At 37.8% G+C, this 18,619-nt stretch overlaps 1 protein-coding gene across 1 annotated transcript in view; it reads left to right on the top strand.

Moving 5' to 3' along the window:
* Nucleotides 1-18,619, top strand: part of RTTN (rotatin) — an 81,921-nt gene that overhangs the window by 46,695 nt on the left and 16,607 nt on the right. Inside the window, exons 28-35 of the mRNA XM_058178563.1 lie at nt 1,699-1,807; nt 2,331-2,529; nt 5,787-5,874; nt 10,681-10,834; nt 12,472-12,609; nt 14,584-14,792; nt 17,227-17,332; nt 18,290-18,387. Coding sequence (XP_058034546.1) covers nt 1,699-1,807; nt 2,331-2,529; nt 5,787-5,874; nt 10,681-10,834; nt 12,472-12,609; nt 14,584-14,792; nt 17,227-17,332; nt 18,290-18,387 — 1,101 coding nt within the window. The remainder of the gene's footprint in view (nt 1-1,698; nt 1,808-2,330; nt 2,530-5,786; nt 5,875-10,680; nt 10,835-12,471; nt 12,610-14,583; nt 14,793-17,226; nt 17,333-18,289; nt 18,388-18,619) is intronic.

The raw sequence follows: 18,619 nt of genomic DNA, 5'->3' as shown, positions 1-18,619 counted from the left end.
TTAAGGTAACCAGTGACAATTAGTTTATTTCAATTTCATTTCTTTCAAGAACAAGCCATTAATACAGAAACAATATACAAACTTGTGCTTTACTTTTCTCCTCGACCTTGGAATTGAAAAAAATGGCCTCCTCCTGAATGGACTGGTTTCCATTTTGCAATGACTAGATCTGCTATCATACTGTTTTTCACCAACTATGTGAGAACTAACTACCCACACTAGCTAATAAATGTTCTTGAATCACAGAGGTTAATGAAAACTCCTTGCCTGTTGCTTTTAACCTTTTTCAATAAATTTTCATTATTTAGTATTCTTGTGAGCTTTTCTAAGTGGTAGGGTGAAGCCTGACAGATAGGTTCTCTGAAGTAACAGACTAGCTGTGTGCTGGATTCTTTAATTTCATCATTGTCATCATTGCTGAGAAGTTACTGTGCTGAAAAGCAAAGCAAAAAGCTGTAGCATCTTCTGTTATTTATAGTATGCTTCTGGGCCCTCCATAGGCTGCTCAGATAATAGAAATGAAAACATCTTATTTCCCATGTGTAACAAAATGGGAAAGGAAATGCTTTAAATGGCATAGTGCTTAATGGGCACAAGTTATTAATTAAATTGAAAGTGCCTTAAATGACTCTCTTGTTCCTTGTTGCACACTTAGCAAAGAGGAGGGGGTATTTGGGTTGCATTGTGTTATAAAGGAATTCCCATCCACTCTATAAGGCTCTAGAAATACAGTCATGCTTAAATTAGAGGTTTTATTACAAATCCTTATCCCTAGAGACTCAGTTTAAATGTCAATAGAACTGGTTGAGGAACTGGTTGAGTTTGGCCGCCATGATGACCCTGGGTATGAGTCCCAATGTTCCATGTGTTAGATTAAGGTTTTATAGGTCAATTATACTAAGATTACATGACTCAACACCATGTTTCATGTATAGTTGCCATCTTTTTCTAAATACAGTTCAATATGGTGATTATGACATGTAGAGGCTTATGTTTGAAAGAGTGAGTTTGGTATAGTGTTTAAAGTACTGGGAGAACCATTAATTCTAATCCTGCCTTAGGCATGAAGTCAACAAGGTGAATTGAAGCGAGTATGTCTTTATCAGACCTAGGAAGAAGAACACAGTAGCAGATCACTTCTAAAAAATATTTCCAAAAAAACTGCAGCGCATTCACCAGGAATCAACCTGACCCAAAGGCATGTGTACATATAACACACAGCACATGTGCAAACACACACAATATTTGAAGCATCATATTTTCTGGAATGGTCTTCAGAAAATACCTTCCCATTTGCCTCCTCAGCATGCCAAATGTATCAAAAGTATTTGGTGGGAGTGGAGAAGGGGATGGCAGGATTTTTTCCCCTCAATGTCTTTTCTCAGACTTTCAAACTCATTGCTAAGAGAGGCAAGACTCTTTCCTGCTTTACTTTTCTCCCTACAAGTAAAGACAATATTTGGCTACAGAAATTTTGTTGAGATGATTTACTTGATTGAATCCCATGCAATTTTCTTTCTTTGTTTACTCCATGCTTCGAATTCCTTTACAATAGTCTGAATTTATTTGACAATAGTCCCCCTTTTAGCATTTTATATTGCTGCTAGGCACTGAGCACCATTTGGGTGAAAAGATGGGGTACCTCAGCTAAAGAACAATCAAAAATGCATATTAAATAAAGTTCTTGGTTCTTCTTAGATAATTTCAGCATTACCATCACCGGGACGTGCTGTGGAAGTAGAAGCACCCTCTTCGCCAGCTGTTAGTCTTATTCACGATGCATCATTGAACCGACTTGTAACTCAAGGTTGGATACTCTTGAGAACTATATTAGACAACTTCATTTCTTAGCCATGCTATGTACACAGTGCATGCTAGAAATTTTGGAATGGATTGTCCAAACAGCAGCCATCACCTGGTAGCTTATTTTTGAAACTCTCAGGTGATCACAGCATGGGGTGGAAAAAATTAGCTCTGCACACTTTTCAGATCAGCAGCTCTTTGTTGAAATACAGTATGTTTTACCATTTTAAATATTTCAAATCGACAAAACTCTCTTTGGGCCTGTATTGCCCTAGTCCTATGATTCTTACTGGACTGTTGCGTATTGTTCTATTTATCCTAACAGAAGAATATTCAGTTTAAGAAACAGCAACCAGCAGGTGGGGTTTTTATGGAAACAATTGGCACAAGAGTTGTTTTGAAGCTTCATGTAGCTAATAGATTTGATTGATTCTCTGTGGTTCACGTCAGAGTGAGGAATGTATCTCCAGAGTTTCATGTGAATCCACATTTCATGTAGCTTATTTCTTTTGGATGTTGTGTTCTAGGTCAGAGTGACACAACCACAACAGCATCTTCAAGTCCACATGTTTCCCCAGAGTCTGTCATTAGACCTAATCAGTGTATGGTAGTCACACCTCCTCTCCTTTCAGCTGTGTGTGGCGTGTTGGACAACCTGCTTGTTGTTATTCCAAAAGAGACTACAATTGCTCTTCGGAGAGCACATACACTAATTGCTCTCAGTAGGTAAGAGATCAATAACTAGAAATCTTGCAAATAGACTGTGACAAATGATATCCCAAGCTTTGTTATAGATATATATATATATATTGATAAACTGTTGAGTGTTCTGTGAACTCAAAAGTAACAAACTAGAAGAATCCCTTCCTTCCTGAGAATGGAGCAAATCTGGAACATCTTGAAGGGCTGATATTGATGGGGTTGGGGCCAGTGTTTGTTCAGGCCAGAAAGAACTGCTGTGTACACATTGGAGGTGTTGCAAAAAACCAAAATCCATTGAGTTGAAAGGCTAGGAGGAAGAAGTTAAAAGAAAGAGAGAGATTTGATTTCTGGGATAGATATACTTTTGTACTAAAGAAATAAATATCATTAATTAAACTTACATGCTTTCTCTATATGACTTCTTGCTTGCTTGCAATAATGAAACTCCTCTAAGCTATGAAAAGTTAGTGAAGTTTTTGCAAACTGATACTTTGGACGGTTGAGATTTATTGTCTATATGGCATTTGGTTTGACCGTTTTTAACAATTCCATATTTATTGAATTAGCAGTTGATCAAAATAAAAAGTAACTATTGTTTGACCTGAGGCTAACTAAAACACATAATTTTCATCTGTTTATTGACTTCTTAAAACTGTATACAAAAAGTAAAACGTAGTCTTCTGACTCAGTCATATGCACTAAATATGCATCATCCCTAAATAGTGTACTGTATTTTCTAAACTTCTACACTGCGGCAAATGCTTAAAAGTGCACAGTGGAATATATTTGCATATTAAATCTACTTGAGACATTCTTTTACTTTATTATCCAATGACTACAAAAGTAAGATTAAATAAAATCAAATATATTAACTTTAATAAAAGAGTCATTATTCATATATCAAGTTAACATCAATATCAATAATGTGTTAACATAAATAAAACAGTTAAAATTAGTTTTGTTAAAAGTATGAGTTTGGAAGTTCTAAAATTGGCTCTATCAACCATGGAGTCATAAGATAACTAGGTATCTTGATGCAAATGGTTTTGCTATTTTTGTTAACAGACTTTGTCTATAACAGTTTACCGTTTGTATCCAAGGAGGCTACTTCCCACTGTTAATTTCAGTAGCCTAACTGCAATTACATGAAACTAAAAATGAACTACTTACGGTTTAAAAATGAATCCATTACTTTTTCTTTCATTGTCAATAGTCTTGGTTTGATATTCTAGAACCAGTTCTAGAATCGGTATCCTCTAATGAGGACTAAAGACTAAAACTTTGTGTCTAACTTAAATAAAAAGGTAGCCCTTCTTAACTACCCTAATCCTAACCTTATATATATATGGTCCAATGGGCTTCCAAACTTTAAGTAGAGCCCAGATTGTTGGGTGGGGATGGAAGGAAGGTGTTTTTTTCATTATTTTCCCTGCATGTTTCTTTGTTGTTGTTTTGTTTGTTTGTTTGTTTTAAGTCCTGTAGTAGCAGCCCTCTTTATTAATTTTTCCATCAAGCACAAATCTTCCTCCACTTGCTTTTAATTATTTTAACCTAGCATGCTTTTTGGCGCTTCTCATATAAAAACCCTATTGTCTTTAACATTCCCTGAAAGTATTGCTTTTGTACTATTGCTCATGTCCTAGACAAAAAGAATACCTGGTTATTTTGCTGGAGAGAACCTCATAAGAGCAATAGCAATAGCACTTAGACTTATCATATTTTTCAGACTATAAGCACCAGACTACGTTTAGAGGAGCAAAACAAGAAAAAAAAAATTCCCTCCACGTGTCCTGTTTTTGCCCTCCCCGGCGTCCAGAAGTACTCTGCAAGACTTCCCAATGCCAGGGAGCGCAAAAACAGGACCCACAAAGACCTCTGCAGGCCAAAAATGGGCTCATTTTTGGCCTGCAGTGTGCTTCTGGACACTGGGGAGGGCAAAAATGGGACCCACAGAGGGTGCGGGAGGCTAAAAACAGGCCCATATTCACTCTATAAGACTGACAGACATTTCCACCCACTTTTTTGGGAGGGGGAAAAGTGCATCTTATAGTCCGAAAAATACGCTATAAATTGCTTCACAGTGCTTTACAGCCCTCTTTAAGTGGTTTACAGAGTCAGCACATTTCCCCCAACAATCTGGGTCCTCATTTTACCAACCTTGAAGGATGGAAAGCTGAGTCAACCTTGAGCAGCTCAGGTTCGATCTCCCGGAATGAGCAGTGAGTTAGCCCTGTAGTACTGCATTCTATCCACTGCGCCACCACGGTTGATGGTACTCCTATGCTTTCTAAGAAGGCATAGAAACTGTATTGGATGAGTGCAAACAGACATTGAGTTCAGATAGACAAATAAGTAGTGCGGTATTCCTAACTTATTATGGACCAGGTATCCCTTTCTTTGGAGGATCGTGTACGCAGCATTTAGGCCTTTAAGATTAAAGCTGTTCCTTGCTGGCCGATGGTATTTTATTCAAGTTTTGACTAATGGAGGACTTATATGCCCTCCATGGAGAAATTAATCTGGTCACAGAATTCCATATCCTTCTGTATCTAGCTAACTATATGAAATGGCCACATCTTTGAAAAATTCAGAAAATGCAATTTCAGTATTCAGGTTGCTTTTTTTTTTTTTTTTGGCATGCATTTTATAGGCAATAAAACATGAATCTCGGGGCTCCCACACTCAGTTTATATGCAAATCCAGCTCCTATCTGCTGCTGGTTCTTACCTGCAGATCCCCAACATCTAAGGCAGTGCATCTGTGAGGATGCCAGCTCTCCTCTGAGTCTGATCTGACTGCATGTCATGTCTCCCACATTCTAGCAAAGGGAAACTTGATGGGTTCATAGCTCATCTGTGTATAGCAGCAACCAGGATGTGGAGCTTCTTCCATAATAAAAGAAGACGATTGTTTTATTTGCTTTTTAGGCAGCTAGAGAAAACAACATCGTTCCTTCCATATATTTTTAATTGCTTATGCTGCTGTCTGGATTTATTATTATTTCCTCTTTTTTTGTGTGTGTAGCTTCTATGTTTTAATGCCCTTGTTATATGTACCCTTTTATTGACTGGGGTGAAATCCTGTTGGTTTCTAAATAAATGTATGCTGGTGATTTCCCCTTTATGGTGGAAAAGAAGGAAGGGGCACTCATGTTCATACGAAACAACAACTTGCCTCTTATTAATGCAGGCCACGGTGTGAATAACCAAGACCATTTTTTTACGATCTCTGCTGGAGTTCATATTTATTTCTGTTAACATATCTGTCTTTGTTTTTGTTAGTCTTGTAAATTCTGCCTTGCTGGAGAGATACATCTTTGAAATGAAAGCTCCGCCTTGGCCATCTCATAAGGAATATTCCAAAATGCAGGTTGGTTGTGGGTGCTTGGTTCCTGTTCCTTTCTATTGAACGGCTTAATTTGTCTGATGGTTTAACCTCTGTTTGTGAATTAAATTAATTGGCACTCTATTGTTCATTTTAATAACGATGTCAGGTTACCCAGACTTTATTGCTGTTTATTCTGAAAGCTGAACATAATGTCTCCTAAGGGAGAGCTATGGTTCTCTTCAGTCGATGAGAATCTAGGCTATAGAATATTACTTACTATAGAAATAGTTTAATTACTTGCTTGTACCTTGAATGCGTCTCTGCACGTGGGAAGACACATAATTGGAGAAAAATAAGAGCAATGAGAAAAATGTTTCTTCAGAGGAATAAATGCTTCTTCATTTTACCTGTCCCTTCATCATACTTCTGTTTCACCACAATCCTGACAAGGTGGCTTTCGACAACCTTAACAAGTTTTCCTTTCATATTAAAAATGCTGTAGCTCATATAGCTGTTCCAGAGCTATCAAATTGCCTGAGCTGTTAAAGTTAGTGGCAGAGTCCAGAATATAAGAATGTTGAGCTTGGTGGCTGGGGGAAAAATGTCACAAACACACAAAAATAAAGCAGTCTGATCTATTTATCAGATATAAAGATACTGCTTGGTCAAGTGCCTGTTTTCTCTTTTTACTTGAGTTCTTTTCCTGTGCCCCCTCTGTAATATCCATTCAGTTTTGACGCTGTGAGCAGGGACTACCCTACTTTTTGATATATGTGCCATGGTATAGTTTAGAAAAAAGGACATGTTGTTAATGACAACACTTTTGTCCCTTTCCTATCAATATGCATGTCCTCTAAACCCGGGAGAGTCAAACTTGATTTCATTGAGGGCCACTTGAATCTTTATTTGAAGAGGGGGTTTTCTGGAACGCTGACATTGGGTTGTGTTTGACCTCGGAGGGCCAGGGTGGGAGTGGTCAGCTCAACATCACTTGTGTTGGCGGCTGTGGTGGCCAGATGCACTGCCAGCAAAAACAGGCTCCCGAGCTCTGGGTTTTGTTTTTTTTATTTGCATTTATATCCCGCCCTTCTCCGAAGACTCAGGGCGGCTTACACTATGTCAAGCAATAGTCTTCATCCATTTGTATATTATACACAAAGTCAACTTATTGCCCCCAACAATCTGGGTCCTCATTTTACCTACCTTATAAAGGATGGAAGCTAAGTCAACCTTGGGCCTGGTGGGACTTGAACCTGCAGTAATTGCAAGCAGCTGCTGTTAATAACAGACTGTCTTAGCAGTCTGAGCCACTCAAGGACTTTTTTTTTTTTTTTGCATTTATATCCCGCCCTTCCCCAAAGACTCAGGGTGGCTTACACTATGTTAGCAATAGTCTTCATTCTATTTGTATATTTATATACAAAGTCAGCTTATTGCCCCCAACAATCTGGGTCCTCATTTTACCTACCTTATAAAGAATGGAAGGCTGAGTCAACCTTGGGCCTGGTGGGACTAGAACCTGCAGTGATTGCAGGCAGCTGCTGTTAATAGCAGGCTGCATTAGCAGTCCGAGCCACAGAAGTTTTTGGCTGCAGTGGTCTCCCGCAACCCTCTGCCAGCAAAAATGGAGCTCGGGAGGGCCTCAGACAGCCCTCCTGAGCTCTGTTTTCACTGGCAGAGGCACCATAGACCGGTCCTTCACCGTTTCCAGGGTGGCCCCATGGGCCAGATCAAAGCACCCCTGCTCTAAACGATCTTTTTTTAAGATGGGCTATTTTAGGTTGTGTGGACTACAACTCCCTAAATTTAAACCAAGCTATCTCTCACCCTTTTCCTTTTCCTTTAGCCCTATTCCCAGTCAGACCTATATTTTACTATCCTATTCTGATCTCCACCATAGTTAAACTTGGTGTCAGCTCAGAAAACAAATGCCCTTTCTCCGAAATATTCGTTCAGAGTGTTCTTTCCTTCACGTTCACCAACAGGATATTTTAGAATTAGAGGTGAAGTAGACCGTGGCAAGCAGCAGGGTGCAAGAGATGTATCACTTCCGATTTGATGAAAACATGTGTCTCTTGATTTCTAGCCCGAAGTCATTCCATCAGCTTATTTATCTGAACTATAAGATACTACAGTGTGCCGGGTTCCTTCTTCCTATAAACCGGGCAGGGAAAGAATTTGGCTTGAGTGCAGTAAAACTCCCTCGAATAAATAAAATCTCTGATATAGGAAGCTGCTGTCGTTTAAGCAGTACAAGCCACAGAGTCTTATTCTTTGGAATCTTGCGGAACAAATTGGCATTTTAAAATAGTATGTTCAGGTGCTACATCAGTTTTAAGCAAGCTAGAGGTTTAAAACAATAAATGGTTAATTTTTATTAGCATTATTACTTATTAAATTTACATTAAATTTGCCCAAGGTGCTACTGCTAGGAAGAAGGCAAAAAGAATTTCACCTTAGAATTCATGATTATTATTTTTATTTTTTTTGCTGTAGCTGAGAACTACGGAATCAGGGGGGTGAATAGCAAAGTACCGGAAAGAAAGTGCTTGCGTGCTTAGGGATCTGTGTGCCGTAACATTTCGCTCCATCAATTATTCAGGACCTGCAGTGCCTTAGTTGATTGCTGTGTAGTTGTAAAACTCAGGTAACTGAATTACCGTTGTGCAACTGAATACAGAGAAGTGACATCAAAGCTCCTTTGATCTCCCTTCCCCATGTGAACCTTCTTGTGAATGGAAAGGAAGATAAAGTGTGAGGAAGATCAATAATATGCTCAATGAGATTTAGCGTTTTCTTTTTAGAAAGAAGATGTATCCTTTTCCCTAGGTCTCTATTAAATCTGGTTCAAAGTTGCAAAACTTTGGATACCTGACATGTGAGCAACAATTGCACCATAAAAATACTGAAATAATTTCTTCCACTCCCAGCCCTGAGGCAAAAACTTCTGTTTTTAATGGTCTTTACAAATGGTGCAGCTTTATTCTCATGAGGGCAGTTATCAGAAAACAGGTGGAAAATATTCCAATTTCCATGGCAATCAGATCATTCCTCCCTCTTCCACTTCCTCAGTTGCTGAACAAAGTGGGGCAGAATATCTGCGTTCAGATACCACTCCCAGGCAAGCAGAACAAGGTCTGATAACTTTTTCAGGCAGTAAGACAAAATTTTGCAAGTGCAGGTATAAAGAATCATTTTAAATGGCTTAAAGCCATGTGACAATCCTGAAAGCCTACAGATTTTTGCCTTTTTCAATGTTTTTCCCCGCTAACTTTCTACTGTTATATACTGTCTTGAACACGGGTTTTAAACTTGATCACGTCACGTGACATATCATGTTTTTTGCCTTTGTGAGCTGAGGTGGGCGTGGCCTGCACAAGATGCATCTGGCCCAGAGGCCGCCAGTTTGATACCCCTGGTCTTGAATACGTTAAATAATTTATTCTACTTTGATACTCTTTTGTGCATAGATGAGTGTTGTGTAATGTATGGCTGCCATGTTGCCCACTCTAATATAGCTTGCTTGTATTCTCCTCCTGTCATTAATGTGTGATTAATTGGAGTAATTAGGGGCCAGAATTAGAGAGCCAGTTTGGGCGTTTCTAGGCATCAAGCTAGAAACTGGGAGGCCGTGTGTTCTAGTTCCATCTTGGACACAAAGCCAGTTGGGTTACTTTGGGACAGCCACTTTCTCTCAACCCTAAGAAGGACACAGTGGCAAACTATTTCTGAAACCCTTGAAAAGAAAATTTATCCAGCAGCTTCCAAGAATCAGACATGACTGAATGGAAGAAAAAAAGGGGGCGGGGGGGGGGAGAATGGGTCAAGAAGCTTGCAGATGTTGTAGTCATAAATTTATCACAGCATCTCCTAGGCAAGCAAGGAGATTTGCCTGTTTGCATCAGATGGCCTTCATTCCTTGGGCATATGCATCCATATTCATAGTGTAGTCAGTTTGAAGATATTGGTTGCTTTGGGTATACATCTGATGTATCTACGAGATGTTCGTATTGTATGCTATGTTTGGATTCTCTGATTTGTTGATTATAGAATGAGAAAAGGGGCGGGATAATAAGAGAAATTAATTACTTTTTAGATGTCTAATACAAAGATTCAACATTCACCAAGCAATTAGGGCCAGAATTAGAGAATCAGCTTTAATAGATGATTTCTGTACAGTTTTTGAATATATTGATATGGGGGAAATGCTATGGCTTTCTAGGGGGAAGGGATTTTCTATTTGAAAAATAGAGGAAATGTATCTTTTTGTTCTCAGTGATTAATGATAATCATGAAAATTTTATGCATGCTAATATTTTCAATTTACATAATTCCTTACTAAACAAGCAAACACTTTAATGAGGTAGTAATGTCAGGCTCTGATGCTATCTTCTGTTTAATTGTTTGTTAGTTTAACGCATTTCTAGTTAACTTCAATTCAAAATACTGCAAAAGTTTCTTTTTAGAGGACCTTTAATGTGAGTGGCGAGCAAACGAAGTTCAGTAATGCACATACCAGTGGTGGGATTCTACCGGTTTGTACCGGTTTGGGCAAACTGTTAGCTCTGACTTTCAGCGAAAGCTGAAGAAGTTTCTTGGATGAGAAGCAAAATGTCTTCCAAGAAAAGAAAAACCAGAAAGTCCAGTTGCCTCTGGAAAAAATACTTTTGGGACACCTTCTAGGGCTATTGTGGAGGAGATAGAAGAAGGAAAGTATGTTGGATATGTTAGCCTCCGGGACTTCTGTGTAAAAATAATAAAGGCAGAATAAATATTTAAAAAAAAAATAGTTGTAAAAAATGTTATCCAAATATCAGCATCCAATAATTTTGTGTTTTGTTTAAGCAGATTTTATTTCTACTGGAATTTGTTTCATCATTTTCTCAACTGTTGAGGTCCTGTTTGTTGGTGGACACTCATCTTGTACTGCCAGATGAATTATTGAAGCCTCTTTTGGAAAAGTTCTTTGTGATTCTTTCCTTTAACTCCAAGGACAGCATAGGTAAGGAGCAGACATCTGAAAATTTTGTATAAAAGTTGTATGAGTTGATGTCAACATTTTGTTTTCTACAGTCTGGAAGCAAAGCAGAGCAGAGCAAAGCTATGACCATAACTCAGTGATATTTGTTGAAGATTCAATATTTCCAAATAGGAATGGAAACATTTCTACCTAAAAGATTATCCGTATAGATAGTAACAGGGCTGGATGGAATAATGGCCTGGAAAGCTAATGGGACCTCCACCCCCACTCCCAAAATAGATTTCATCGTTTCCTGAGGAAAACAATTGTTTTTAAAAAATCTGATCTTCTGAGGTTTCAGGAATCTTTCAAGAAAATCCATTTTTGCACTAGGATCTTCATGGCAGCTAGAGGGAAGAAATACCGTATATACTCGAGTATAAGCCGAGTTTTTCAGCACATTTTTTGTGCTGAAAAACGTCCCCTCGGCTTATACTCGGGTCTATACGGCTTATACTCAAGTTTTTTTTTTTTTTAAGCCCCTCCGCTTATACTCGAGTATATACGGCTTATACTCGAGTTTTTTTGTTTTTTTTTCACATTTTACCGGACTGAAGCCCTGCCGGTGCAGTGAGAGGGCGGGGCGGGGGAGCCGCCAGCCTTCTCAGCTGAGGGAGGGAGGGTTTCCCCAACCGGTAGGTGCCTCATTTCCCACCCTCGGCTTATACTCGAGTCCCCAGTTTACCCCAGTTTTTGGGGTAAAATTGGGGACCTCGGCTTATACTCGGATCGGCTTATATTCGAGTATATACGGTAGTTTCTAATAGAAATATTTTTATTTCAAATAAAAATTGTTTCAAGCTCAGAACCCATTCGGAAGGACTTGAGTTTTCCAATAAAGTCATATCAGTCCGTTTTAAATGTTGTTTCAGTTCTTCTTCTTTGTGTTAATTATGTGGGAATAGCACCGAGACTGCCATTTAATTTCTAGGAAACAAAGCACGATTTTAAGTCCCAGGTAGGCCTGTTGCTTGCCATTGTTACCATATATTGTACAAAACTATCAAGAACTTAAGAATGCAGTAATATGCTTGCTTACTTTGAAGACTGTATGACTGTAACTTATTGCTGGCAATCCTTATGATTTATATTGATATACTGACCATCAATTGTGTTGTAAATGTTGTACCTTGATGAACGTATCTTTTCTTTTATGTACACTGAGAGCATATGCACCAAGACAAATTCCTTGTGTGTCCAATCACACTTGGCCAATAAAATTCTATTCTATTCTATTCTATTCTATTCTATTCTATTCTATTCTATTCTATTCTATATCTCTTGAGCTATGTGTTGAAGATACTAATCTGTGAATACAGTCATAGTCTATGAATGTGAAACACAAAAATTTGACTAAATATAAAGACAGACATAAAAAAGTGAATATTAGAAGATTATATCCACCTTATATTTGCATATATGTTATTAATTTTGGCTTCATAATTTAATTTTAGAATATCCATGTATAATGTTTGTCATCTCTCTGCCTCTAAGATGGTGTATAAGTCTTATCCTTCTTGTAGAACGGATAGTTTCTCGTCTTTAGCTATACTTAAACAAGTTAAACTGAGCTTTTACTTAGATGCTTACCTTTTCCCCCCCTTATGTTTACGTGGCAGGACCTGAATTATCATCTGCAGTTCATCGAACATGGGAAGACCTGCTTGTTTTTTTAGCTACACTGTTAAGAAAATGTGGCCATAGTGCACTACCATTTGTATCTCTTGCGTTAGCAAAGCATTGGGCTTCTGTAATAGGTAATATGTGGTTTTAAAACAATGTTCTGCATAACAGTGTAAATTGTTTGACTTCTCTTTACCAGTTTTGATACCATGGTATCATGGTATGCTTCAGGAACGCCAGTCAAAGATGAGACTGTGAAGAACTGGGTTTCTGTTCCTGTTCTTGATTGGGTGGATCATTCAGAGGTTTTGTCTCTTTAAGTACCATGTAAACAAGCCCTAACCCAAAAATAAGCCCTAGCCTGATTTTTAAGCATGCGCCTAATATAAGCCCTACCCCCAAAATAAGCTCTAGCTAAAATCCTGTCCCACTGTCTGTGGAGTGGATTCACTGCACCCTCCTAAAACTATCTGCAAAAAAATCAATCCCCTCTTGTCAAGTTGGCATTTTGGCACAGCAACAGACTGAGCCTTGGAGCCTCAAATGGGTTTCTTGCCTCTTTCCCGTTGCAGGAGTAAAGTGAATAAGCATGGACAGACAAAGCTAGAGGAGTGCTGGAGGGCAACGTAGGACGGTAGGGGAGAAGCACACACTGGGCGTGACATGGTGCCACCCCCACCCAACCACCTGCCTCACCTTGTGGTGGTGGCACCAGCCTGCTGGATGCGCTACGCAGCCGCATGTGTGAAAAAATAAGACATTCCCCAGAATAAGCCCTGGTGCTTATTTTGAAGCCCAAAAGAAAATAAGGCTGGGTCTTATTTTCAGGGAAACATAGTAGATCGTTCAGAGGTTTTGTTTTTTAGATTGAACAATAGCAGAGATGGTTCTTTTAATGTCTAAGAGCCACATGTAACACTTTGTGGTTGAGATAATGATGAAAAGCAGGTAGAGCCATGGCTTTATTATTCCTGGATTGGAAGGGAACTTTAAGCTGGATGCGAGACTACGTTTTCATTCCAAAATGTCAAGAAATTATGCCACCAATTTCTGGCAGCTGTATAATAATCAAAGATGGCTTTGGGACTTGGAAAAACATAGCCTGGAGGCTATTTATGCAAAGTTGAGGCCTCTGGTTGCCTTTGCTTTATTGAGTCTTTCTTACTGCTAAAGTATTGCTATAAAACACAATTATTTTATTGCTTCAAAAAAAGAATATAGAACACAAGAAGCCTACAATGAGATAGGTTTATAGGTGAGAACCATTCTGCTGACTAAGGATTTTTTCCTTGAATTTATGGAAATCATTAATGATTTTACATATAATAGAAGCAGTAGTGGGTTTAAAAAATTTTACTACCTGTTCTGTGGGTGTGGCTTGGTGGGCATGGCATGGCATGGCTTGGTGGGCGTGGCAGGGGAAGGATACTGTAAAATCTCCATTTCCACCCCATTCCAGGGGAAGGTTATTGCAAAAATCTCCATTTCCTCCTGATCAGCTGGTTCTTGGGAGGCAGAGAATTGATGGGGGCGGGGCCAGTCAGAATTTTTACTACCGGTTCTCCGAACTACTCGCTACCAGTTCTCCAGAACTGGTGAGAACATGCTGAAACCCACCTCTGAATAGAAGGCTAATATGTGGAAGATGGAGTGATGGCACCTGCAGTTTACATAGATGTCTTCTGAGAGACATCTGAGTGGGCACACCTTAGCAGTTGCTTTTTTGAACAACTCAGTGTGTCTATCATGGATCCTTTGCTGAGGTTAAACTTTTTTTTTCTGTCAGAACCAAAGGTTTTCTCTCGCAAAATAATTTAGAAATGCTTCCTCTTTTTATGATTCTCCAAACAGACATGCAGACTCGGAATAAACCATTTTTAGAGAATTTGTTTCAGCTGTTAATGGCTTCCATCGCAGTTCAAATTTTACTTAACTGAATGTTTTAAATAAAATATGGGTGCTAGGGCATTTTGATGTATAGTCAACATAATCATCCTGTTATCTATTACCTGCTATTTGTTTCTGTTTGTTCATTTCATATCCTAACACATCATTGGATATTTATGAAACTGCTGCATCATAAAAGTTGACTCTCTTTGACCTTTCAGATACACTGTGTGAATGTATCCATCTTTCTACCAGACAACCGAGTTTGTGTATGGCCTCCTTATATTTCTTAGCCCTTCTTTTTGCTGAAGAAGGGAAAAGAGAGTTCAACAATAAAGAGGACGCTTGCTACCAGCCAACAGTGTCTTTCCTTCTTGATGAAAAGAAGAACCAGGCATCTGTAACCAAGCTCTGTGAATTACTCATTCAGGTAAATTTATAAACTAGTGATACTTGTATACATTTTCCTCCAATTTTAATCACTGTGAATGCATGTCAAGATAAGCGAGATTAAATTAAGGAAGTGTTTATTTGTCAGATGTTTTGTTAAAAAGATAATAGGGATGGCACGATTAGGAGCCAAATAAGTTCAGAGTTGTTTAAGACATTTACATCCCAAAGTGTTAGAGGCATTATAGAACTTATATGTAGAATTTATAGGTTCTCAATTTTTTTTTCACCACGGACCCCTTTAAATATTTTGTTGTGACCATGGAGCATAGCCACAGACCTTAATTCTTAATTGCTTAATTAAGAATTAATTCAAGATTTAAACCATAACATTTCTTCAAGCGTTCGCAGGGACCCTGTGACGACTATGCCCCCACTCCAGGGTCCACAGACCACAGGTTGAGAACCATCAGTGTAAGAGTATATTTAGTTTCTAATACTATCTGCTGATGCTTGTACTTGCAGTCTGACTTCTTTAATTGATTATTTATACCAGATGAGTAGAATATAGGTCAAAAAGAAAAGTAAATCTTACCTAAGATCTTGCATTTCTCAACTAGCTCTGGCCTCAAGCCTCTTCTTCTTAAGTTTTCTCTCTGTTGGTATGAACTGCTAATAATTTCCTCAGGTTCTATTTTACTATTAGCGTAACCTCCTTTTTTTAATCGCACAAACAGTATGTACTATTTCAGTCTAATCATAGTATTAATTATCCTGGAAGAGAACATCTCTAACTGATTATTACAATGGAAATAGTTATTTTAGCTGCTGGAACAATGTCATATATTGGAAATGTATTTTAACCTAGGAATTTACTTCATAGTAAGGAAGACAATCAATGAGAATGTAAAAGCCTAGGTTTGCACCATAGATTCTAATTTGTATATAAAAAGGGGAAATGGTGGATCACAATAATAAATGAATGGGAAAACAAGAAATCACAGGAATAATAGATAAAAATGTTAAGCAACAATGTATTCTTGCTAGAATAGTAGGGTTGTTGTTTTTAATTAAACGCTTCATACAGCTTAATTTTTCCCACCATATCATTATAGTGAATGTCACCATTTCATCTTATGTGTCTTTTGAACTGGTGTGTCTTAGAATTGAGATTATATGTTGTTACCCTTTAACTGCTTAGAAATGTATTCATGATGACATTTCAACAAATCAATTGCAGAATGTGTGGCGAACTGAGAGGTTGGAAAAAAATTTTGAGGAAGCAATGAAAGTGTTGTTTATCACACCAACAATTTGGTAATAAATCTTAGCTGTGTAAAAGAAGGATCTTGGAAAGGGCATGTCAATACTACTGGAGCAGATGGATTCACTTGCTAGTTTTTAAAACACATACAATTGCAGGGGGTGGGTGGGAATTAGAGTAGCAAAATCAAAACAGAAATCAGAAGCAGGTACCTAAAGTAAAGGAGATAAAATAACTTCTAAAGTTCAATATTGAGTGCGGGAAATAATTGAGTGTGTCTCTAAAAAGTATTCAGTCAATCTTTTATCAGTGTATAAAGGCAGACTATTACATTGAGAGAAAAATAATCTCCTTTTCTTTCCCATATAATATAATACTAGGTAAACCATAATAACATAAACAGTTTGGGGGCTAGTAATTTTAACCGTAGAAAAAGTATTATATGTCCATCAAAATACCATTGCGTAAGAAAAATATTTTACACGAGATAGTTTTTGAATTGTAATAAAACTGGCTAAAAGTTTTCAATTTTCAGTGAATCTGGATCTTGAAGCCAGTCTTTCTCATTTATTTTGCTCTGATAATGAAAAATGTGTCCTTGCCTATTAATTGTTAAAAAGATATGAAGAAGATTGCAAAGAGCTACAGTGATTTTTTAAAAAAATATGTGGATCTTTCTTGAGCGCTACAACTCGCCACAGTCAATATGCCATGGCCAACTCACTGTGGGACAATTTGACATGGACAACTCGTTGTGGGACAATTCAATTTAATTATTGAAAATAATTTTAAAATAATTTTCTTTAATGATTGCTTGCCACTGTTTCTTTGATATTAGTGCAACTCTTGTTCTGTGGCGAGTTGTCCCACAGCAAGTTAGCTAAAGCGAGTTGGCAATGGCGAGTTGTCGTAGACCCCCTAATACCATGTGCTATGTTATAGGAATTTATCACAATCCATGTCTTTATTTTTTGTTTTTTTTTAATCAAATTTTTAATCAAATCACAGAGCAATATTAGATTATTATGTTTCATTTGCATGTCTATTATTTTTTGTGTATCCTAAACGTTTCATTCAAATATAGATGATGATCAATAAAGGGAATTCAAACAAATACTTGCAAAAGCATAACATAGAAATGTCTGCATGTCGGGATCTTATAATTTATCTTTGATAACCCATTCTGCTTTTTTTTTTTTTTTTTTGGCAGACTTATGAAGTAAACTCTTTTCAAGATGTGGTAAAACGAGTCGCTGCAAGTGCCTTGCTTCCCTTTTTAGCTGTTAGTAGAAGTGCCCAGAAATGTGCCCTAGAAGGTGAGATGTTACCTAAAAATTAAGGATTTTAAAGCAGGTGTCACTCATTGTGTAATTATAGAATAAGAATGCCCCCATTGTAACAGCTTTGTATATCCAGCTGTTGTTGAGTCTGTTTCCTGTGATATGGATGATGGCTTGCTGGTTATGTACACTGTCAGGGAAATTAAGAACCTGAGAGTCAACAGCAGGTTCTTGTTTTCGCCAGGTATGTTCTTGCTGTGTGCATTGAACAGATTCTCATTGCCACCATTATGGCCCATTTTCAACTGATGGTGTCTTAAGTGAGATTAGTGATGAGAAGCTGATGATTCCTATTACAGCTTCTTTTGGATTTATGCACCTGAACAACCGACCGGGATATACGTGTCCTTCTTCTCTACCCTGGTATTAGCTGCTTATAGATACAGAGTAATGACTGCAGGCAGTAATGCCAATAGAATACTTTTGATACTTGGAGTAAAACCATCATGAAAAACCTAACTAATACAAAACTTTACAGAAATAATGTCTTCAAGAGGCCTGGTCGGTGAAAGGAAGGAAGGAAAGAAAGAGAAAGAGAGAAAGATGAAAGGAAAGGAAAGGAAAGAAAGAAGGAAGGAATGAGGGAAGGGAAGGAAGGAAAAATGTCCATAAATTTCTTTCTTTGTCTACAATTAAGTGATACTGACTGGAATGATGCTAGTGTAAGAAAGAATTTTGATTCTTTCAAAACAATTAATGTATCCCCGGGTCAACTATTTTATGTTTCAGAATCAAAATAAAGAAGCAAATCTGAATGTAACACAATTTTTATTATTTACATTTGTCAAAGTTTTGCAAGTGAATAATTCAGCTTATGCAATATCAGATCTTCAATCTATCAAGTCCAGATTGGCTCATTTGGCCCAGCATGCATTTGACCATTGGACATTTTGAGCAGATTGATTAATAGAATGCATTTTTTTCCCTTTATAGCCAACCTCATAGAGACTGGCTTGGAACAGATGAAACATGTTTATACAGAACTGAATCTCACTTCCTTGAAGCTTGGAAAAGCAATCCAAAGAAAAAGGGTATTTTACCATATTGATATAAAAATTGTTGACAATCTGAATGATGTTCTTCCTATCCATTTTATATCTTTGTTTCGTACATATGAGTTGGTGAGACTTACTCTATTGTGTATATTTACCTCTGAAAAAACAGAATCCTCCTTCTTTAGAATTTTTTTGGGGGGTGGGGCAGCACCCTGTATCATCATCGGTGGATGGAAATGGTTGTTTAGGAAGTTGAGAGTTGTGGTTT

The sequence above is a fragment of the Ahaetulla prasina genome, chromosome 3, assembly GCF_028640845.1.
Source record: "Ahaetulla prasina isolate Xishuangbanna chromosome 3, ASM2864084v1, whole genome shotgun sequence".
NCBI classification, from domain to species: domain Eukaryota; kingdom Metazoa; phylum Chordata; class Lepidosauria; order Squamata; family Colubridae; genus Ahaetulla; species Ahaetulla prasina.
The sequence above is the reverse complement of the archived record's forward strand: the minus strand, read 5'-3'. Positions and strand labels throughout refer to the sequence as shown.